Source organism: Tenrec ecaudatus, chromosome 1 (genome assembly GCF_050624435.1).
Source record: "Tenrec ecaudatus isolate mTenEca1 chromosome 1, mTenEca1.hap1, whole genome shotgun sequence".
Classification (NCBI taxonomy): domain Eukaryota; kingdom Metazoa; phylum Chordata; class Mammalia; order Afrosoricida; family Tenrecidae; genus Tenrec; species Tenrec ecaudatus.
The window spans coordinates 125817266-125836252 of NC_134530.1; the positions used below are offsets into that span (position 1 = coordinate 125817266).

The 18987-nt window shown below is 39.2% G+C and overlaps 1 protein-coding gene across 2 annotated transcripts in view; it reads left to right on the forward strand.

The window, feature by feature from the left end:
- FNBP1L (formin binding protein 1 like) overlaps positions 1 to 18987 on the forward strand; it is a 104144-nt gene that overhangs the window by 55688 nt on the left and 29469 nt on the right. For both annotated transcript variants that reach the window (XM_075558517.1, XM_075558525.1), the window contains exons 3-5: positions 9948 to 10001; positions 11462 to 11609; positions 13540 to 13602. In XM_075558517.1, coding sequence (XP_075414632.1) covers positions 9948 to 10001; positions 11462 to 11609; positions 13540 to 13602 — 265 coding nt within the window. The remainder of the gene's footprint in view (positions 1 to 9947; positions 10002 to 11461; positions 11610 to 13539; positions 13603 to 18987) is intronic.

An 18987-nucleotide genomic window follows, 5' to 3' on the forward strand; every position in this document is an offset into this window, starting at 1 on the left:
TTTGGAGGTCGAACGACCCTTTAACAGGGGTTGCCTGATTCATAACCATGGCAAAATTACAGTTTTGAAGTAGCAACAAAAATAATGTTATGGTTATGGTTGGGGGTCACCACAACATTAGGAACTATATTAAAGGGTCATAGCATTAGGAAGGTTGAGAACCGCGTGACCAAACTCACTGCCATCAAGTCAATTCTGACTCACAGTGACCTTCCAGGGCCAAGTAGAACTGCCCCTGTGGGTTTCTGAGAACATGAATCTTTACAGTAGTAGGAAAGTACTTAGATACGGCTAAATAAGAACTGTATGTATCCTGAAACAACATAATTCGGAAGAGATTTAAGGGAAACAACTACATATATACAACTTTTCAAGTCCTAGATTCAAAAATAAGAGAAAGGATGGGTGGGGGGCTATTTGTGCAAAACACAAGATTATTAAGCAGCTGAATCGATCATGTTTGCTATTTGTACATGTAAGATCATGGTGGCCCCATGTGTGCAGAGTAGAGCTGATCCAGGGTGTTTTCAAGGCTATGGCCGCTTGGAAACACATCACCAGGCCTGTCTTCCAAGGTGCTCCTGCTGTGAAAATGTCAACTGCCAAACTTTTGTCCTGTAGTCAAAAACTTATCCAAGTAAGACAGGCAGAATGATGAAATTAACATTTCACCTCACTTTTGAAGTTCAAACGGCTGTCAAAACACAAGTACCGTATATACTCGAGTATAAGCCGACCCCAAACATCAGCGGAGGCACCTAATTTTGCCACCAAAACCACATTTAAAATGTGCTGGGAAACTCGGCTTATACACGAGTATAGACAGTGGTTTGAAAATGAAGCGAGTCTAGGCATTATGAAGAAACTAATTGAATAAGTGATCTAAAACTGACTTTTTTGGCCAGGGGTCGTAGGAGTGGAGGGGTGTAGTGGTTGTTTAAACAGTGAGGTTTAGATCGTCATCACTGGAAAACTCACTAACAAAATCGTTTAAAAAACTGGTCTAAACTTAATCCGCTGCATCATTTAGCTTAAGAGATATTTTAATATAAACCTCAAGAATAAGCTGTGCAGGTCTTATTCAAGTGGACAGTTTCTTCACTAACCAAGTGAGCCTTTTTCTTGATCATTCCACAAGAGTTCACTGCTGAATGCCTGTCTACTAAAGGTCAGGTTTGCTGCAGGCTTTAGAAATACAATAATGATGAAGATCAACAAATTTCAGTTATATGAACTCTCAAATGTAAGCTAAAACCAACACTAAATACAGTTGAAAATGTAATGGTTTGGTGGGCAATTCAGAAGAGAAGAGAGATACCTTCTTAGATATAACTTTACAGAAGGAATGCAGTAAAACCATCTCTGTGGCACACAAAAATACAAGGAGCAGAACCACAGTGATAAAAAACAGACAAAAATACACTAATGATAACAGGATGAGTGCCAATCCAAACATGTAAAGAAAGCAGAGTTAGATGACATTAGAGAAAGGGTCTCTAATTGCCATGCTGTGAGAGAAAACAGCTAATGGAGCTAAGGAAAATGTTGGGTGTAAGCATCAGGGGAAACGAGAATAACACTGTACTACCTCTAACTACAATTTATAATAGGTATGAGAATTATAAAAGTAAATAGTACTTATCTTTAATCTTCATAATTAAAAAAACACTTCCTAAATGAGGTTTTCAAAACACCCAGAAGCATTCTTTATAGTATTTTATCTGATTAAAAATATTTTTATTGGGAGCTCATACAACTCTTAGCACAATCCATGCATCCATCCATTTTGTCAAGCACATTTGTACATTTCTTGCCATCATTTCCAAAACATTTCCTTTCTACTTGAGCCCTTGATATCAGCTCCTCATTTCCCCCCTCCCTTCCCCGCCCTTCCTCCCTCGTGAATCCTTGATAATTTATAAATTATTTTTTTCATGTCTTACACTGACCAATGCCTTCCTTCACCCAATTTTCTGTTGTCCATCCCCCTGGGAGGGGGTTATAGGTAGATCCTTTTAATCGGTTCCCCCTCCCTCACCTTCCCCTTACCCTCCTGGTACAGCTACTCTCAACATTGGTCCCAAAGGGTTTATCTCTCCTGGATTCCCAGTATTTTCAGGTCTTATCTGTACCTGGGTACATTCTCTGGTCTAGCCAGATTTGTAAGGTAGAATTGGGGTCATGATAGTGGAGGGAGGAAACATTAAAGAACCAGAGGAAAGTTGTGTTTCATCGTTGCTATACTGCACCCTGACTGGCTTGTCTCCTCCCTGCGACCTTTCTATATATAAGAGGATGTCAGTTGCCTACAGATGAGCTGTCTCCACTCCACACTCCCCCTCATTCACAATGAAATGATTTTTTTATTCTGGGTCTTTGATGCCTGATACCTTATCCTATCGACATCTCATGATCACACAGACTAGTGTGTTACTTCCATGTGGGCTTTGTGGCTTCTCTGCTAGATGGCCGCTTGTTTATCCTCAAGCCTTTAAGACCCCAGACTCTATATCTTTTGATAGCTGGGCACCATCAGCTTTCTTCACCACATTTGCTTATGCACCCACTTTGTCTTCAGTGATCTTGTTGGGAAGGTGAGCATCACTTCAAGTGTGCTATTTATGCTACGTTTAAGCTGTGATAGGCTTTTGGTGATACTGTAGGTCTAATGTTGGGTTGCTAACCACTAGGTCAAACCCATCAGCTACTCTGGGAGAAAGATGAAACGCCAAGTGAAGATTTATAGTCTTGAAAACTTTATGGAGCAGTTCTGCTCTGTCCTATAAGGTTGCTTTGAGTCAGAATTGACTCAATGACTGTGGCCTGGTTTTATGGCTTTTATGGTTAACCTCTATAGTAGTCAACATTCTTTTCAAGCGTCAGAAGCCCAAGTCAGGTTGATTTAGCTAAGAAAATAATTTGTTAACTTGAACAACTGAAATATTTGACTTCTGCCCCAGCTAGATCTGGTACTTGGAGAAATATCCAGTATTCTTCACAGTTTGGCTCTCCTTTCCTCTTTGCAGGTTTAATTTTTAATTAGGATCTTCCAACATGATGGTTCTAGGATTATCTTCCAGCAGTTTAATAATTTCCTCAGAAAGAATGACAAGAATTACAACAAAAATTTTACGATGGACTCTTTTATTGGCCTAGGTTTGGGCCTGTGCCTTTTCCTTAATTAATCATTGTGGCCTTGATTAATGACGTGTGGCTCAAATTAATACTCCTGAACCTGAATATGTGGCCAGCTGTACTCTTATTTTAGGATCTGCTAGGTTGGCCTCGGGTAGTAACTCTCAAATCTCAGAGGTTTTTTCTAGCAAAAACTTAGTTCTTGCTCATGCGAAGTCTAGCAGATTATCTCCACGTTATGAGTTCTAACTCCATAATCCAGGCTCTTTTTACATTCGTTTCCGTTGGATCCGCCAGAGTTGCTACAGCATCTGAACTCAGTGGCATACAGAGCACACAGCCCTGTCTTAACTTTAAGGGGACTGGAAGAGTGGAACAGAACATACTTTTTTTCAGAAGTAAAATGTTTCTGCCGTAAGCTGTTAACAAAAGGAAAAGGTGGTAGAGAGGCACAGCAACAAATGTCTACTAGAGATTGAGAACTGAACCATGCTTAAATGTTAGTGTATGAGCATGTATTAAGGGTTCTAAACGACTCTTTGAAAAGGTTTTTGCCCAAAGTTGCCCTTTTTTTTAAAAAAAAAAGTAAATCATGAATTCATGCTTGGAAACCACTGACTTTATTTAAAGTCAATTTCTAAAGTATTATCTTTATAGGTAAAAAAAAAGTACCTATCATAAGGATGTGCTAAGTTGTAAGTCAGCACATAGTTGCTAGATTTCTTGGTTATATTTGGTATTTGTCTTGCTATACCTTTTTTATGAATTGACTGTTGTGTCTTCTCAGAACCCTAAGGGAAAAAAAACACCCTAGGGCTTGATAAGCTTTCTTTTGTTTTCTGAGTGATTATATATACTCAAGAATAAGCCCACCTGAATATCAGCCGAGGCACATAATTTTACCACACAAATGGCATTAAAAATGTGCTGAAAAACTCAGCTTACACACGTGTATATCGGGTACCTCCTTCAGGAAAAATACTGGATAATGAACATTTTAGGCTTTGAAGGCTGTATGTCACAACTGCTCAATTATGCTGTTGTTCAACTTTGCCCTTGTGCAAAAGCAGCCACAGAAAATGTGCACACGAATGAATGTGTGATGCCTTCCTGTCAAACTTAAGTCATAAAGGCAGACCATGGGACCATAGTTGGTTGACACCTTAATCTACCTGGTAGGAGCCCTGGTTGGCACAGTGGTTAAAAGCTTGGCTGCTAACTGAAGGTTGGTGGCTTGACCCTGCCAGCGTTTCGTGTGACAGAGAGGTGGTAAAGGCTAGACTCTTTGAGGGACAGTTGTAGCCTGTCCTCTAGAGTTGCTTTGAGTCAGTTGATTTAAAAGTGGCGGGTTGGATTTTGATTTTTGGTGATCTGGTTGGATGCTCATCCTTAACTCTTCTCCCAAGACAAAACTCTTCCTCTTTGCCTAGATTCTCATCATTTTATCTCGTGTGTGTATGTGTTCCAATAAAATTTTATTTGCAAAACCGACAGAAGATGGATTTGGCTAATTTGCCAAATTTGCTAACCCTGCATACTAACATCAAATGGAAAGAGGCTTATGTTCAGTGAAGGGGGACAGACAACGGCCAATGGGACCTCTGTAAATTCAATCACAACTTGGGACCTGCTCTGTCAGAACCATAAATAGAAGTCTTAATTCATTTTCTTCATCTCATTGCCATCAAGTCCATTTAGACTTTTGGTGACCCTATGGGTCAGAGTAGAACAGAAAACCACATCTTTCCCCCATGGAGCCAGCTGATGCATTTGAACTGCTGACACTGAGGCTAGCAACTCAGCATACAACCCACTATACCACCAGGGTACCTTTCTTGAAGAGAATGCCAGAGTGAAAAGGGGTATTGACAAATTAAGAGAAAAATATAGGCAGAGAATTTCCTTAATTAAGTTGTAGACATGGGCCAGAGAACACTCGCAGGAGTTTTCCTAGGTCTAGGAACTGCCCTCTGACACTTTTGTGTGTCACTGACAGTTAATACTCCAACTGTTCCAGGTGTTGGTATCACATTTGAGATGAATTTTTAGCTATTCCTCTTATTAGTTATACATCACAAGTAAGTTACTTAATGTTTCTGAGTCTTGTTAAATGGAGCTGCTACTAATTTGTCTGGGCCTATTATAAGCATGCAATTAATGACATAAAAGTGCTTAGTACCGAGATAAACAAATAATGTTGGCAAATGTAACTTGTTATTTTACCTATTGTTGTCAAACACCATTAGCTTTTACATCTACCTCTTGGTTCCTGAACTTCCTTCAGAGCTCCAGTTTAATCAGTAGTTCTCTATCTACAGTTTAACAGGATGTTTGATCGTTGAGAAGCATTCAGTTGCAAGTATCAGAGCCTTCTCACATAACCAAAGTCTGGAAATGAGAGTCCAGAGCTTAGTAATGCCAGGGGATTTCTGTGCCTCTCTTGGTCTTAACTGTCATGGTTCTAAGATGACTGAGTAACATCAAGCAACTTGCCTTCATAAACCTCATCTGTAGGATAAAGAACTTGGTTTGACCCATTGACTCTGGTTTTGAAAATAACTCCAGCAATCAAGATACCTTTGTTTTTTCAAAAGTAGCCTGGCAAGTAAGGGATACACAGGCCTTAGGTGTCATTGAGTCTGAGTCATAACTACCCTTGTACCGGAAAACAAAGTACTACCTAGGCCTGCACCATGGAGGAGAGGTAGGCCTATGAAGTAATGTACATTCTCATGGCTTGGATTGAGGAGGAGTGGTGTGGGCAGGACGAGCTGGTCTAAAGTTCAGGGAGTTGTGCACTTTCAAGTCTACAGCTGCTCTTTGGTGAGCCAGCCTAAGGATAGCCAAGGATGAGATCAGAATGGTTAGGGTCAGAGAGAGTGTAGATTGTGATAGAAACAGCTCATGAGGAGTAGTGGATACGTGTGAGCATGAGGCCTGCTCCCACTTCAGCTGGGAATTGAGTTCATTTTGATCCTGGTCACACAGTTAGTGATAAAGTTGGAATTTATAAAGGTAGGCTCACCTTGCCCCTTTTATTATACAGTTTGTAGCATGTCGTCCTTATAGTATCTGATGCATTAAAATGGGAGCTTTTCCAGTGCAGTATTTTCCCTATGGGAATTAGCACTTAAAAACAAAATAGCTAACTAGAAAACAGAATCCACAGAACCTGAACACCTTAAGTAAGATGACAAAACTTTAAAAAGGATAGGATGATTGCCAACTTTGACTTACTGTGTAGCCTCGAGTACAAGCCAACCTAAACATCAGCCGAGGCACCTAATTTTACCATAAAACTGTATTAAAAATGTGATGAAAAACTCGGCTTATACACAAGTCTATACGGTAAATATCTTGGCTCTAGGATGACTGTACCACGATTTGATTTGTAAAAGAAGATAATTTCTGATTTAGTTTTGTTGAATTTGAGCTACCTGTAGCAGCTGGATTATCCTCTCAATAGCTGTTCTTCCTCTTACAAAAGCCTGATTGATTTATGATTCATACCATAAAGTCCATTCCTGCATCATTACACTACTGCCAAATTGTATCATTACCTAGATCCATTGCTGATGAGTTCATTCCAACTCATAGCATACCTATAGGGCAGAATAGAACTGCTTCGTAGGATTTCCAAGGCTGTAAATCTTAATGTAAGCAACCTACATACTTTTTTCCTCCAGAGCTCCAGTTGGGTTGAACTGCTGACTTTTTGGTTAGCAGCCGGCACTTTAACTATGGGTTCCTCACATCATTACATAACTGCCAAATGTCGTCATTTCATGGCTGTCAGACCACTGAGGCCCAGCCAAGATGACACACGGCTGTCGTAACCATCTTTGTAACCTCCAGCTTTGGCACTTACTGTCGAACATACATTGATAATGCACAAAATAGTGTGACAGTGTATATTTTTAATATTATTATAATGTGAAATGTCAGATAATGAAAGAGTCAATAAGTGGAGAGGTAGTATATTCACAGATTTTTGAATATCTAATTTAGAACACCACTGCTACCTAATTTAGAACATTTTCATCAACTCAAAAGAAAGATGGTCTTCCAAAGTGGGTACATAAGCCAATGTGGTAAGGAAAGCTGATGGTGCCCAGCTATTAGCGTCTGGGGTCTTAAAGGCTTGAAGATAAACAACTGGCCATCTAGCTGAGAAGCAACAAAGCCCACATGGAAGAAGCACACCAGCTTGTGTGATCATGAGGTATCGAAGGGATCAGGTATCATGCATCAAAGAATCAAAAAATCATATTGTGAATGAGGGGGAGTGTGGAGTGGAGACCCAAAGTCTATCTGCAGGCAACTGGACATCCCTCGTAGAAGGGAGGAAACGAGCAAGTCAGGGTGCAGGATAGCAAAGATGAAACATACAACTTTCCTCTGGTTCTTTAATGCCTCCTACCCCACCCCGCTTATGATCCCAATTCTACCTTACAAATCTGGCTAGACCAGGATGTACTCTGGTACAGATAAGAACTGGAAACAGGATATTCAGGACAGATAAATCCCTCATGACCAATAATGAGAGTAGCGATACCAAGAGGGGAAGGGGAAGGTGGGGTAGAAAGGGGAAACCCATCACAAGGATCTACATATAACCCCCTCACTCGGGGGACAGACAACAGAAAAGTGGGTGAAGGGAGACATTGGACAGTGTAAGACATGACAAAATAATAATAACTTATACATTATCAAGGGTTTGTGGGGAGTTAGGGGGAAATGAGCTGATACCAAGGGCTCAAGTAGAAAGAAACTGTTTTGAGAATGATGATGGCAACAAATGTACAAATGTGCTTGACACAATGGATGGATGTATGGATTGTGATAAGAGTTATATGAGCCCCCGATAAAATGATTTTAAAAAAGAAAAATAGAAAGAAAGATGGTCTTCATTAACATTCACCTCTCCTGCCCGCCTCACTGGCAGCCTCCAGTTACTTTCTGCCTCTGTGGATTTACTTATTCTATTTAACTCTTATTCATCATCTCCACCCAGTCTTAGTTTTTTATTTCTCTCTTAGTACTATTTTGTTATCCTTTCTCTGTCAGCCCAGTACTTGGAATACTTTAATGCACCACATAGGAGACTTGCTGGTGTTTGGGTGAATTAATAAATTAATAAGTTTAATCACAAAATAGTTTATTAGTAGTGTTTCAGGTAACCGTGATTAGAAGTATTCAGTGAGCGTTCTTAATAACACCTTAGAATAAGCTCTCTCTGATCAGTTCCACCTACCTTTCCATCCTTGCTGCGTGGTCTTCTCTAGCACAATGTTCTAAAAACATGAACTTACAGTTCCTCTTGACTGCCACGTTTCTTCTTTTCTCTATTTAGAATTCCTTAGGACTTTTTTTTTGGCCAATTTCTCTGAGTTCAGTAAAGGCATCAGCATTTCCGTTTTCTTCACTTAGGGGGAAGTCCCTGAAAAGACCATATATTATGTTACTTTAAAAAGTGGTTGTATATTTTATTTCTTTAAATATGGGATCTCTGAGCATTTCATTGTTCATGTGTAAAAACTTAGCATCTACTTGCAGGGTTATTTGTACCTTATATGTTCGTAGAGTATAGCAATATATTAAACAGAAAAGATTTTTGTAAAAAAGGTGAATGTAATGGATTATGTTTAATCTTGTGCCTTGTATTATTGGTAATCGCTGCTCTAAACTCTTTTCTTCTGCGTCTTTTCTCCACCCACCTCATCTCCTTAGGGGACTAGGTCTTCCCTAGGGATTTGGAGAACAGGTTCTGATTTTTTTTTTTTAATTGTTAGCTCAACAAACATAAAGCTGCTTTCAAACTTTGTTCTTTACTTGAAGATTCCTAACAAAGAGCCTTTGGACCTTTACTGGTACATGAAGCATACATTAGGGACATTGGCATAAAGCACTGTGGTAGATGCTTTTAAAATATTACCTCATTTCTCATAACACCCTTACGAGGTAGCAACTGTTTATCTATACCATTTTTAGATAAGAAAAGGGGGCACAGAGAAGTTAAGTAAATTGTCTTAGGAAACATAACATTACCCAAAGTAATCAGGTTTCAAACCCAGGAGTCTAGTCTGGCCCCAAAGATTGTGTGCCAGTTTACCTCTGCTTTCACAAATAGCACATAAGGTAGCCTTCTCCTTCCAGACTGTCATGAACAAACATGGATGTCGACACAGACAGTTACAAGCCAGAGTATTGAGCCAGCTTGATTTAATTAATGAGTGTGTGCCATATATTTTAATGGGAGATGAATACTAACATACAGGGAGGCCTTCAAGGGTAGCCATTGGAATTTTTAACTTGTGTGATAAGTATTTAAATATATCCTTTCTGATAAAAATAACTTATTTTCCTAAAAATAGGTTAGAGTCACCTAATAATTTTTAAATAAAAGAAGTGTTAAAAATGATGCAGACGAGACTGATTCAGCATAGACTTATATTTTACCTTAGTATTAAAAGCTGATTTGCAAAACAAAAAACATGACAATATTTCTTAGAAATGTACTGACTACTTTGTTTCTCTTATACTTTCTCTTACCCGTTTTCTTATTTGATCATCGAATCAATCAAATTGTTTTGCCCACATCAAAAGAGAACTAACTTTTTTTCTGCAGCTACCAACCAGTGCTTTAAGAGCAAAATGTAAGTTAATGACTTAACATTATGGTGTCAATGGGAGTACATATTCAAATTTGTTTTATATCATGAAGTCATAGATTTAATGAATTTGGAAACTTTTAGAATATTTAATCAGCAACAGTATTCATATAACTTTCAAAATCATCTTTCTTTCTATAGGAATCTGGTTAAGAAGTACTGTCCCAAACGGTCATCCAAAGATGAAGAGCCAAGGTAACTTTCAATACTTCTTTATTGCTTATTAACCAATGTAAGAAATACGCACACTTATTGTTTATTAAGATAGATAATTATAGCTTTATTTTGCTTTAATAAAAAAATAATCATAATAATGTTTATTAAAGAAGGAGCTATTGTTTCTTAAAATGGTGAATACCTCCGTGGGGCTGATCAACAGCTTCTTAGAATAGTTCAGGTATGGTTTATTGAAAAACAGACTCAATGTCATCGAGTCAATTTTGACTCATAGTGACCTGATAGGACAGGATTTCCTAAAACTGTCCCTATGAGTTTCTGAGACTGTAACTCTTTACAGGAGTAGAAAGCCCTGTCTTTCTCCTGAGGAGCTAGCTAGCTGATGATTGTGATCCGCAGACCTTGCAGTTAGCAGCTCAACATGTTAACCACTACAGCACCAGGGCTCTTCATTGGTTATTAAGTGAAATGTAAATGGGACCCCTCCCAATTGAGTGGTTTAGTCTTCAGAAGAGAAGGGTATTTTCTTACTGCTTATATTGTAGCAGTCTGCTTGTCCGAAACGCTGGTTTGCTCTTACAGGTAGGAATTGATTTCAAGGGATAATGAAACATTTTCTGGGGAGTTTTGGAGTTCTGAGTAAAAGATGAGGAACATCCTATGGGTTTTGGGCAGTTTTCAACAGGGATCTTGACGATGACTCTAGAATGTGGAGAAACAGAGGGACTAGACTTAATCAAAAATCCTTGTGTGAAATTATTTATTGTTAAGATTCTAAGATTTGTTGTTAGTGGGCTACTACTAGTATCTGAGTTGTCAACATACCTCAACTGTAAAAGAATGTTCCTTAGTAGACACCTACATTTTAATACAATGATTCTCTTTGTTTCTCAACTTCCCTCCACACGCTTTTTTAACCCTTATTTTTGTCCCCTCAATCCCCCTTTGGTACCAACCATAATGATACTTCACTTCCACTCAGGATGTGGGCAGGCATACAGGCAGTTCTGTGCAGAGCTGATAGCAAAGGCATTCCGTAGATCAGCCATCGAGATGCATTTGAGTGGTATGATTGCCAGGTTCTGCCCCCCAGAGCACGCACAACTTCTCTGCGACAGTTCAGCTGCCAGGCCTAGGAATCCAACCAGGGTCATTCCCAAGCTCAGGCCAGTCAGTTGGCAATTTAAGAGATTCCAGTATGTCAAAAGAGCTGGCAGGTAGTATTCTTATTACTTTTTGACCCCAAATATCCCTGTATTTATAAGTTGAATCTAGTTGAAGAGATGCAAACATGTATAACTTGAGGTCAGTGCAGGATTCTTCCCAATTTAAGTTAATTTAGAATGTAGTTGAGATTTGGTTGATTTTTTTTTTTAATTTGCCAAGTGCCAGCCTCAATCTATATACCTCACCCCCCTAAAATAATGTGTAATAAGCATGAAAATAAATCTCACCATTTAAAAATATGTTTTTGTCAGGTTTACCTCGTGTATAGCCTTTTTTAACATTCTGAACGAGCTAAATGACTATGCGGGACAGCGAGAAGTAGTAGCAGAAGAAATGGCACACAGAGTATATGGTGAATTGATGAGATACGCTCATGATCTGAAAACGGAAAGAAAAATGGTAATTATTTTTATTCAGTTCTCATGTTGTTTTTAACATAAATTAAAAAATAATTTGCTTTCCAAAAACACAGGGTGGCTTTAATTAATGTAATTAGAAAGCACTGGAATTTTTCCATGAACATTTTGAAGTTCTCTTGTATATATGCTCAACACAAACTGTTTTTCTCTTTCACTAAATTTATTCTATTTGCAGATTATCTCAGGAGTTGACAAACTATGTCAACGGGCTATGTGCTTTCTTAATTAGTGCTCTCTGTTTTACCTTTCGGGGTTCTAACATCCGTTGCAATGACTACACAGAATTCGCAGACAGTGTTCATGATTAAAGAATTTATTAGGGAAGTTGACAGGTGGTAATACAAGTGAGAAATGTTCAGGATACAATTGTTTTTCAAGACATGTTACAAAATTCATTCAAGTTTAATAATAAATGTCCAAAGGGGCATACCATTCCGATGTAAGTAAGCGTCAACCCAAAGGCATTCAGCTCAAGTTCTGTGGGTTAGCATGTCCAGCTCCTAGAATTACGTGCCCCGAGGCACCACCCTCCAGTTAGCCTCAGCCTGAAGGCCTCCAACTTCACTTGGAAAACCCAGCTTCCCAATTTAAGTGCCAGAGGCACTGCACTGCACAAGCCAGCCTCCGCTCCCAAATACTCAGCTTTAGTTGTTCTGAGGACTGGGAAGTCCACCATTGTTTCAAGTTCTGGCTACTGGTTCTGTTGCTCCTCTTCCTTTGATGTTATGGCTATCTTTTGGATCCAGGAGGTTCACTGCACCGGGGTCTCAGGGTCAGAGGATGTACTCCACTCCTGGCTTTTGGCTCCCCCTGCTTCTCAGAGGGTTTCATTTTATGAGGAGCAAGATAGCATTCCAGGGAATCCTGTTCACAATTACTCAAGAGTTGAATCCTAGCAGTCAGTATCTCCCCCACCTTCTTACTAGACCAAGCAAGAAAAGGTCACTTGGTAGTAGTTAGAGACTTTGACTAGAAGAGCCACATTAAATAATTCACTCCCTCTCAGGCCAAATCGAGCTTCCTCTATTTTTGTCCCACAATTATCACATGCAAAGAGTGATTTTTTACATTTTTAAATGGTTAAAAAAAACTAAAGAAGAAGAATGTTTAATAACCTGTGACAGTTATATGATACTCAGATTTAATTGACTTGTTAGGTGCTGTGGAAGAGATGGTGACCCATAGGGTGTCCTACTCTTCAATCTTTATGTGGGAAGATCACCAGTCTTTTGTTCCACAGAGCTTCTTGTGGGTTTGAACTGGTGATCTTTAGGTTAGCAGCTGAGCCCTTAATCATCACATCATCAGGGCTCCTTCAATATTCATCATAGCTCTGTTGGAACAAAGCCAGACTCGTGGCTTTTGCACTGTAAGAACAGAGTAAAGGGGTATATGGTTAAAACCTGAAATCAAGCCCATTGCCTTCATGTTGATTCCATCTTAATAAACCAGTTGCCTGTGAAGCAATTCTGACTCCTAGTGACTGTGTAAAACAGTGGAACAGTTCCCTAGTATTTTCAAGGCTGTAAAACTTTATGGGAGAAGATAGGGTGCTTCTTTGTCCCTCAGTGGAGTCGAACTGCTGATTTTGCAGTTAGCAGCCAACTTGTAATGTACTACACTCTTTGCTGTTTGCTCCTCATCAGAAAATGCTTGCCAACCCCATACACAGACAATCATCTACTTTTGCCAAAGATTATAGATATTATTTTAAGGGTTATATTTTAGTACTGAAAATAATGTCCTTTTAAAGTTTAAAGAGTTATATTTTAATAATAATCTCTTCTTGGATATTGATAAAGTAATTTGTGCTTTTTGGGGAAAAAAGCAGAAAGGCTTTCTGTGGCTTTAGACGGCATTTTGGTATTGAAATATAATTATTTATTTATTCATGTTGTTATAATCTTTAGCATCTCCAAGAAGGACGAAAAGCTCAGCAGTACCTTGACATGTGCTGGAAACAGATGGATAATGTGAGTTCTAGTGCTTTCAGACTTCAGTTGGTCCTTAATTCTCTTACATTTTACATCTGAGTTTACTGTTTCTTGAATAATAGAAAAGTATAGATGTGGAATGTAGGATTTTCTGTTGGCTTCTGTGTATGTACTAACTATATAATCTTCAGATCTTTGGGAACATTTGGAAAGATGCTTTTTTGACTTTGCTTAAAATGTTGATAGAAAGTAGAAATAATAGGGAAGCAGGGTGATCTCCTGTAAGACCATCTGAAACTTGGGGAACCCATATGCTAGTTCTCCGCCTTTCCCTAGCACTGGCGTTCTCCTGACTTCATTTTTAGCATGTGAAAACTGAAGAGGGTGACTTCTGTGATGTTCGGTGTTTCTCCCAGGTCATTGCATCTGGAATTCTGTGCTTGTCATGTGTAGCTTCTGGTCAGATACATCATGCATTGTAAATAAAATATAGGCCAAAATCATAAAAGCATAAAAATGTTTAGGCTTTTCCCCAAAGGCACTTGCTAATATTGTTCTTAAGTATCCTGGCATTTGGACATTTAAAAAATTAGATGGTGCCACCATTACGTGTGTGTTAGTCTGGGTACTTTAGAGAAACAAATCCACAGAAGCTCATGTATAAGAGAGAGTTTTATGTAAAGGTTAAGTGTGCATCAAGAAAACATCCCAACCCAGTGCTGCTCAAGCCCACGAGTCCATTATTAACTCGTTAACCCATATGTCCAACACCAATCTACAAAGTCCTCCTCCATCTCACAAAACAGACGCAATGACGCCAAGTGCAGGAGGAAAGCTGGGCCAGTGAATGTGTAAGCAACTCAGCGCTGGCAGGTCAGTGAATGTGTAAGCATTTCAGCGCTGGCAGGGGTCTTCACACGGCTGCTCCAGCACCCAGGGCTGCATTGGAGTAGGTCCATGTGGCTTCTCCTTGGGGGTGTCTTGCAGGAAGTCAGCCTTGCAAGCTGAAGCAGGGAATGGCTAAGGCAGCTGCGCCCTGGTACAACCATCACAAAGCAAGAGACCTGAGAACTGGAAAGGCGAGGCTCACTGAGCCATTTATCCCTCCTCCCTTCAATTAACCACACTTGTGTTTATTGGCCAGGTTGGCACAATAAACTTAACTAAGTCAACGTGCAACTATTAACTACTAGTCTACGTACAAACTCTAGTGTCTTTTTGTTCAAATGCTCTGTCAAATGCTTTGTAATGGAAGATTCATGTTCTTTTTGAACTCTTAGATTAGCAAGCCATTTACTCTTTACTTCCATGCTTTTGAGTGGAACAATGCATATTTCTTATGCTGAGTGGGGTTTTTCCTCTAACCTGTGGTTATTGGATCAGAGGATGGTAACGTCAAGAAAAAGCAAACTCATACAGTACTTTCAGACGTTCTTCTCTCCCCTTTAAAATGAATATTCACAGCTTAGGTTAAATTTCAACTAGATAGCTGTCATTGATAAAAGTTTTAAATTATTTGATTAATTGAGAATTCTTAGGTATATTAATAGTCTGTTTTCATTTCCTTTTTAATTGGTTGAACCAAGACTTTTAGGGAGTGCTTATGTTTATAAAATTAAAAACTGGCTTAGTTCACATTCTTAGGATCTGCCAGCTAATAAGAATGTGTGTGTTTTCGTTTGCACAAAATAACAAACTCCTACACTTGTGAGACACTGGCATTGAAAATTGGCATTGGCATAAATCATCCTAGCTGGTATGTACTGACCCATTGTAGAACAGAGGTGTTCTGTAATGCAAAATTTAGGGAGGAGAGGTTTTTTAAGTTCTTAACAATGCTATGCAGTAAAGGTGAGTTCAGCTCAACTAATATTTTTAGAAGGCATCCCTAACATGCTATGAATGTTCTGGAGACATGAAAGTAACTATGAGAGGAATTTTTGTATGTGTATGTGCATTTGGGGGTGGAGCGCAGGCAGCAGACTGACATAAATGAGAGATGTCAGAAAGTTTGTGGAATAATGGAATTTCTCCACAACTTTTTACTGTTCTCGTAATTTCAGTGTAATGTGTGTCTACATGTGCGGGGTCCCATTCCATGCCTTCTTGTTGTGTCAAGAAAATGAAATTGGTGGAATTCTTGGCATGTTTGAACTAGTGGCGATTTCAAGAACTGGGGCAACAAGTTGAACGAGTGGCAATAGTAGAAGCTGAGAAAACGTTTGAAAAAGCCAGTTATTAACCCCAGGTTCAACAAAATAATACTCAATAACTGTGCTCGGGGAGCAACTGGCACTTAAGATGTGGACAAACAAGAGCAGCCTTGTAAAGGAGATTTTGAAGGACTAGTCAAAGTTTAAGAAGACAGAAATCTTAGATGCCAGGTATATCCAAGTAGCACAAGCTTACAAGAGCAGTCTCAGGGTTGAGCAGTAGCTGAGTGACATCACTGAGGCAGCCTCCATTTCTGTCTGCCCAGTCTGCATCTTACCATGTGATGTCTCCCACCTCAGGCTTGCCCCTGTGCTTGGAAGTTGGCTTAGAGACCCAGACAGCACAACATACTCAGTTGTTTCAGAGTCAGTTCCATAGGGAGCATTTTTCTTCTGACTGTCTCAGATTTTTTTTTTTTTTTTTTTGTTAAATCAAAGAAGAAAACGCGTTTTCAGAAATCCCCCAATGGACTTTAGATTACTTACCTCAGCCTGACTGTGGAAGACTGGAAAAGGAGTGTCTGCTGCGCAGGGAAGGACTAAGGATTAAGGTGTCTTCCACACAAGGATGGACCAAAAATTCTTTGGTGGAGGGGGGTGGGGGGGGTTATATTCGTATAGTGTATAATGATTCCATTCAGAGGAAGAATATTTGTTAATAGCACTACGGTAGTGGCGCTTTTGTAGTTGCAAAACAATGAGATAGGCTTATTCCCCGCCCTATACACAAATATTAAGGCAATTAATATAAAAATATTATTATATAAGTACCCTCAAATTATACCATAATTAATAACCTGTACCTATTCAATTTGAAAACATCTCGGAATTGTATTCCAGAGAGTTAAATGTATAGTTAGTTTTCATTTTCATGGGATGTTCTATATAATATGCACATTTTATGTGCTGAGAATAAATTGTACGAATAAATTCACTGCCTTCTATAAATTAAAACGTTGGCATCAATAAGGTCTACATTTTAAAAATTACTAAAAATTTTCTTTGAAACAAATTATAGGGACTTCTGTCATGAGCCAACACAGAAGCCTTTGGACTACAGATGCCTATATGTACTAGCTAATGTATTTTTTAGTACATTTTAAACTTTTAGCTGAGCCACCTAGAAGAGATGGAAATCTCTTTAACTGCTAGAAACTAAGAGTAAACTGAAAAGTCAAGATAATAGGTATATACGAGCTGATGTGGGACCATCCTAAGAAAAAGAGTGCAGAGATTTGGGGTATAGTGAATGCATGGACTTGAAGTTGTAATTGTGATCCCTTTTTACAGTTTGAACCTTTGAAAGGACTGAAGCCTTCTTAGTAAAAGGGGTAACTTTGAGCACTTTGAGCACTGGCGAAGAAACTTATTCTGCCTGAAGGTCAAATTGTGGAAGTAGGAAGTTTCCTCTGAGAAATTGAGACCCTTTGATTTAGTAGTCATAGGCTTTAGAATCCAGGTTTGTACTCCCTGTGTTCTTTTGTAATCTCCAAGATAGCTCCCCTCCTCCCCCGAAGAATTCTTTTCAGAGGACAGCATTGAAGCTACAGTTCAGGGAGAGGGACATGTCTGACCCAAGATAAGAAATTGAGATTGTGACTAGTTCTGAAAAAGGAGTGAGTAAATTTAAAATGTTGAGAGTCCCTGATTCCCTCTCTTGAGCATTTCTCAGAATGCAGGCAGTGGGGCAAAGCATTGCAAGAGTCTGCTCTGGAGATTCCAACAAGCTAGAGAAAAAACGTCTTAACAGTGCTACCATACCGATAGTAGGGTTTCTCCAAGGAGACTGGCTGCTCACATTAGCTTATCCTGAAAGACCATAATCCACAGCTCCATTTGCAGAGCTTCTAATTGGCCTTTTAAATAACAGATAGCCAATCACTTAAAGAAAACATCTCATCATAGTAACTGAGACTAGAAGCGCGTGAGAGTGAGAGAGCGCAAAGGTGAGTGAGTTGGGGAGAGGAGAATAAAAACCAATTTAGAAGAAATGGCAATTATGCAAGGAAAAAACAAGAAAAAAGCTGCAAAACTCTTCTAAATGTTCTAAAAGAAAATGGGGACAATATATCAAAACAAGAACAGAATACGACTTAAAAGGAATATATACAAAAATAGTATTTTGTATAGTATTTTTGTGTATATACTAGCAGAAACAAAAAAACTCACTAGAAAGATGATGGATAAAGTTGGACATTTTCTTCAGGAAATAGAGTGAAACGACAGATTGAAAATAGGAGGGAAAATAGAAGACTCATTAGTAGGTTATTTTCAAAATAATATATATTCTAAGCAGGAAATGACCAGGCAAAAATAATTTGAGAAAAATATCTCAGAAATGATAGATGTGAGTTTTCAAGAGGAAGGTATTTTCCAGATGCCCAGCACAGTGGATCCTACAACAAGAAATGATAACTGTTTATGAAATGTCAGAACAGAAGAAAGGGACTATATACCAGCTTTCAGAAAGGGGAGAGAAAAGGAGAGCGGGGGTGGGGGGGTGCTTTATACCAAGGATCAGGCGTCAGGTTGAGATTGAACAGTAGTCGCACAGGAAATTAGAAAACACTGGGATACCTTTAAATTTCTGAAGAAAAGTCACTTTCGGTCTAGAGTTCTAGACTCAGTCAAATTTTATCAATTAAAAGTGATGCTAATTTCAGCATTGACACTCAAAAATGTTCTCCTTTTAAGGAGTTACTTTACTACTCAGTGTGTTCCAGCAACGTGAAGCCGTAAACCGGGAAAGGTGTGTAAGCCTGGCAGTGCTGTTGAGAGTTGTCAGGTTGGTGCCCATGCACAGCGACCCTCCCTACAACAGAATGGACCGCCGTCCAGTCTTGTGTCACCTTCACAACTGCTGTCACATTTGAGCCCATTAGTGCAGCCACTGTCTCGGTCCATCATGTTATGAGTCCTCCTCCTTTTCTCTGTCCTTGCACTTTACCAAGTACGATGCCCTTTTCCAGGGACTAGTCTCTCTTGAAACCTGTCCAAAGAATGTAAGACCAATCTCACCATCCTTGCCTCTACGGAGCTTCCTGGCTGTACCTCATCCAAGGACAGATTTATTTTCTTTTGGCAGACTATGGTACTTGGAAATAGGGAATCTAGGGAAAGGACAGGAATGCTCATGACAGTGGTGAAGGGAAATCTCATCTAACAGTTATGCAGATGTCTAGATGGTAATGTTCCTATTTCAGCAGATCAG